At 32.3% G+C, this 5,000-nt stretch overlaps 1 protein-coding gene across 4 annotated transcripts in view; it reads left to right on the plus strand.

Annotated features, from left to right (window-relative positions):
• The window catches only part of LOC124430501 (MAP/microtubule affinity-regulating kinase 3-like), a 366,230-nt gene that overhangs the window by 358,317 nt on the left and 2,913 nt on the right, over positions 1-5,000 (plus strand). For all 4 annotated transcript variants that reach the window (XR_006943777.1, XM_046977178.1, XM_046977177.1 and 1 more), the window contains 3 exons: positions 3,253-3,314; positions 3,415-3,544; positions 4,257-4,569. Coding sequence is in view for 3 of the 4 variants with exons in the window: in XM_046977178.1 (XP_046833134.1) it covers positions 3,253-3,314; positions 3,415-3,544; positions 4,257-4,569 (505 nt within the window). In the remaining variant the exon portion in view is untranslated. The remainder of the gene's footprint in view (positions 1-3,252; positions 3,315-3,414; positions 3,545-4,256; positions 4,570-5,000) is intronic.

Below are 5,000 nucleotides of genomic sequence, written 5' to 3' on the forward strand. Positions count from 1 at the left end.
GCAAAGAAAAAAACGAAAAGAAAAAAAAAAAAAAAAGGCAGAAAAAGAGTGAGAATACTACGAGTAGAACGAAATCGAAAAGATTGCATTAAATATATATATACATATATTATGGAGATCGAAAAGTAATGTCGTTATTGCGCATGTCGATATTTGATTATGATTAAAAATAAAAACTTGTTAAAAATTTATTCGCTTGAATTTAATTTAAGAAAGCGACATTACTTTCCGGTCCCCCTTATATATATATGTATATATATATATATATATATATATATATATCGAGTGAGTTTATATGAAGGAGGAATGGAATAAAAGTTACAAGAATAACAACAGGAAAAAGAAAAAGAAAAAGAAAAAGGAAAAGGAAAAGGATAGAAAGTACTCGTAAAAATAAATCAATCTCGGTCGATCGATTTAACTCTAATATATCAAAATAGAAACTCTCAAGTCTTCCCGTAGGCACGTTTCTTGATATGATCTTCGATCGATATCGAATAATTCTATTCATTCGTTGCGATTACACTAGATCGAAAATAATGAAAAGAGAAAGAGAAAGAGAGAGAACAGATAACAAAAATATTTTTAATAAAATTATTATATTATATTATTGCTATCTATTACATAGATAAGAAAACTAGACGAAAGAGAAAAGAAAAAAAAAAAAAAATATATATATATATATATATATATATATATATATATATATATATAGAGAGAGAGAGAGAGAGAGAGAGAGAGAATAAGAGAGAATCTAAAAAAAAACAAATATATATATATAGAATAGAAAGAGATAGATAAAACAGAGAGGAGAAAGAAGAAAGAAATAGAATATAATAATTTTATTATATATACATATATATATATATATATATATATATATATATATATATTTGTATAACAAAATTATTATATTATATATAGATATTAATTATATATAACAAGAAAAATGTGATAAAAGAAAAGATAGAGAAAAAAAGAGATGAAAATATATAGAATATCATTTTATAACATATACACACATATATGTATATATTAGGTGGACCGGAAAGTAATGTCGTTTCTGCGCATGTCGATATTTGATTGTGATTAAAAATAAAAACTTGTTAAAAATTTATTCGTTTGAATTTAATTTAAGAAAGCGACATTACTTTTCGGTCCCCCTAATATATATTTAAAGAAAAGAAGAAGAGAGAGAGAGAGAGAGAGAGAAAGAGAGAGAGAGAAAGAGAGAATATAAGAGAGTATATATATATATACTTACATGTAGTATATAAGAAGAGTAGGCGGTCGAACGGTTTAGACGATAACAATCGTTATAATCAAACACGAACGCGTAATATTATGTATCAAAAAGTCTGATAGGCGCACGCGTGTCTTTAAAGTCTCGTGTCGCGGCTAACCTGGTACGTCGCGTTCCCATACTATGAGAAAGAGAAAGAGAGAGAGAGAGAGAGAGAGAGAGAGAGAGAGAAGTTCGAAGCTGGAAAAGAAATATAATCGTCCAGGCCAACGAACAACCGTGGCCTCGGTTTCAGGGTCGTTTCAACTATTATCCTGCCGCCAAGGATGCAGAAGAGTGCATCGTTCGAGAGTCCCAGCATTGGCCTGGGAGTCCTCGCTTTCGCCCTCTCAAGAACAAACTCCTCCACGTCCTCTTCTTTTACCTATATCGTTAGATATCGATATATAGATCGATATATAGATAGATCGTTCGATCGATCGATCGTTGCACCAATAAAACTTTTCTTTTTCTTTTCTTCTCTTTTCTTTTTCTTTTTCTTCTTCTTCTTCTTCTTCTTTGTAACAGTAAATAATTTTCCTAAAATCATTGCATTGAAAAATATTTATTATATTCGAGGAATGGATCGGTGAAATTAAAATGACGTTTAGAAAATATGATACCGACGAAATGAGGAAAGGGAGATGACTTTTCTCTCCCTCTCTCTCTCTCTCTCTCTCTCTCTCTCTCTCTCTCTCTCTCTCTCTCTCTCTCTCTCTCTCTCTCTCTCTCTCTCTCTTTGGTTTTCTCGTTTGAAGAGAATAATCGTGTGGGTGTAAAAAAAATGTGGTCCAGAAGGCAAGAACCGACACTATCGAATCTTGAAAGATCTTTGGTAGGGCCTCGGGGGGGGTGGGTGGTTGGAGAGTGGATGGTAAGGTATGGTTAGAGAGGGGGAGAGGAGTCCGCAGGCATCGGCGGCGGCAGCAGCAGCAGCAGCAGCAGCAACAGAGCACCATAGCGGAGGGGGCACGTGTTCTACGCGAGAACATCCTCTTTTATTACTTATTAGCGAGAGCCCAAAGTGTTGTGCGTTGCTCGGTGCTTCGGTCGGCGAATGCGATTTTAATGATGCGTTTCAAGGTCTCTCTCTCTCTCTCTCTCTCGCGCGCGCGCGTTTTCTTGCTTTTTCTTGGGGGTCTTTGCTACGAACGACGACGACGACGACGAAGACGATGACCACAACGACGAAGACTACTTTGAACACACTCGAAAACCAGTCGAGTCGTTACACCCGTTGACAGCTCTTCTTTCGATCGATCTCTCATTTTAAATCGTTAAATCCCTAACGAAAACTACATTCCCTTTACGCCTGAAAACGAAAAGAGTTAACGATTCCATTTAACGCGATCGCTCTCTTGATCATTTTCTTCGGAAGAATTCGTTGCATCTTATTTTTGCCGGATCGAATAAACACCCGAGGCCATGCCTTGATATCACATCGTACTCTTCGATTTATATCCTTTCTTTTCATCCTCCATTGCGACTTGCCTGTGCAAGGTCTTCGAACGCATCACGGAGTGACCGTATAAACGAGCAAATAAAGGCCGGTGCTCTAAGATCAGGGCCGTGAGGTGTACGAACCGAAAGATTGTTGATCTCTATACGTTTAATATGTTACCTATATATATGTAAAAGTTATATATTTATATAACTATTTATATATATTTATATATTTGAATACTTGTTTATAATAATTTTTAATTGTTTACTATATAAATATTGATTTTGATTATATTAAGTTTAATAAATTTTGTTTTAATACACTATGTAGAATTCTATATATATATATATATATATATATATATATATATATATATATATATATGTATCTAAATCAACGTAAACTATGCTTCTTATCTTAAAATTTTTCTTTTACATAAATAATAATGATAACGATTAGATTCGAACAATTTTATCAAAAAAAAAAAAAAAAAAATAATCCTTTATACAATCAATTTTTGTTTCAGCGATTTAAAGATGGAAAATATAATGCTGCAAGATACGCGGAAAGATCAAATCAAGATAGTTGGTGAGCAAATAATAAAAATAAAATCAATTATGTTTATCAATCATCGAAAGGAGAAATCTCTCATTATAAGAAAATAATTATCTTTTTTTTTTTCGGATAGATTTTGGATTGAGTAATATCTACGATAGCGAAGATCCTTTGAAAACTCATTGTGGATCACCTGAATACGCAGCACCAGAGCTTTTTGTCGTCGGTAAAAAATACGGACCCGAGGTCGATCTTTGGAGTCTGTAAGAAAAAATTCTTGATTAATAAGATGAATTAACTCTTGTCGAATAAAGATGTGACGGCTTTTATAACGTCATTATTATTGCAAAAGAAAAGAAAAATCTTACCACATTAAAATCCATTCATATATAAACTATTAAATATAGATTACAATTTATAATTTCTGAAAATTTGTCTTTAAAAGATTTTAAATTGGAATCATATAAAAATATAAAGGTATTAAATTTTGCACCTGAATGTAGATAACCGTGTCATATTCGTACCTCCTGTAGTATGCAACTTATCATACGAAAGTGCTATTACAAATTAATAAAAGAACTTGAACTATATTACCGACGGAAATGCTCACGTAGATACAATTATCGACGTGCAGTATGAAGTATTGCCTGACTTTCAGGCGCAACAGAGTCACCATATATTATTTATGTCTAATAGTAAATTTGAATACTTTAAATAAAATTATTTCTCTTTGTGTCACTCATTTATAAAAAAAAAAACGTTCACGTATTCGATATAAAAATGTAAAAAAATGATGTAGTTAAAGGTTCATTGTAAGGGTGTTAAAGTAAAACCAAAAAAAGAAAAATGAAAGAAAAGTAACAAAATTCTAATGGAAAATGTTTAAAAGTAAATTAAATTCAAGAAAAGAGTTATATTGTTCATTTGTATGTTAATGATCACAAATAATAAGAATTCGAATCGAATATCGAGCAGTGGTGTCGTCTTATACGGAATGATGACCGGTCGGCTGCCCTTTTTAAGTCCTTGCGACGAACAGACGTCATCGGAGGAACGTCGGCGAAGGTTAATGGCTCAAATAAACCGGGGTGTAACGGCCCTACAAATGAAAAACATGTCGAGGATGTCGAATGATTGCAAGAATCTGATTAACAGATTGCTTACGCCCGTTCCACATAAAAGGATCACGATCCAGGAACTTTGCCATCATCCTTGGATCGTTTGCAAGCTTAGGAATGTATCAAGAATTGCAAGTGAGGCTGATTTGGACGTGAACGATCAAAAGACGGTAATCCATTTCTTCCGTTTCTTTATTTATTAATATAATTTTACGATGGAGATCTTAAATATTTCAAATATCTTTTATACGATAAATTAATGTTTCTTACATGTGAACTGTTAATGTCATTTTTACGTTAATTTGACGAGCGTTTTGCACTTGTGACGAGTACGACGACGATCTTTTCTTGACTTTCCTTTTTCATTTTTTTTTCTTTTTATTTATTTATTTTTTTTTTTTTCTTTTTTTTTTTTCTTTGTATTAAAACGTGTAACGTACTCACTCATCATGCGAGAAAAGAGATTACATTTTGTTACTATGAATTGAAATTGTTATTCTCGGATCGAATCGGATCGAATCATATCAAATACGAATAGAAATACATTTACTACGATTAATAATAATTATGCATATATATATTAGGTTGGAAACTATGAAAC

Source organism: Vespa crabro, chromosome 18 (assembly GCF_910589235.1).
Source record: "Vespa crabro chromosome 18, iyVesCrab1.2, whole genome shotgun sequence".
NCBI lineage: Eukaryota > Metazoa > Arthropoda > Insecta > Hymenoptera > Vespidae > Vespa > Vespa crabro.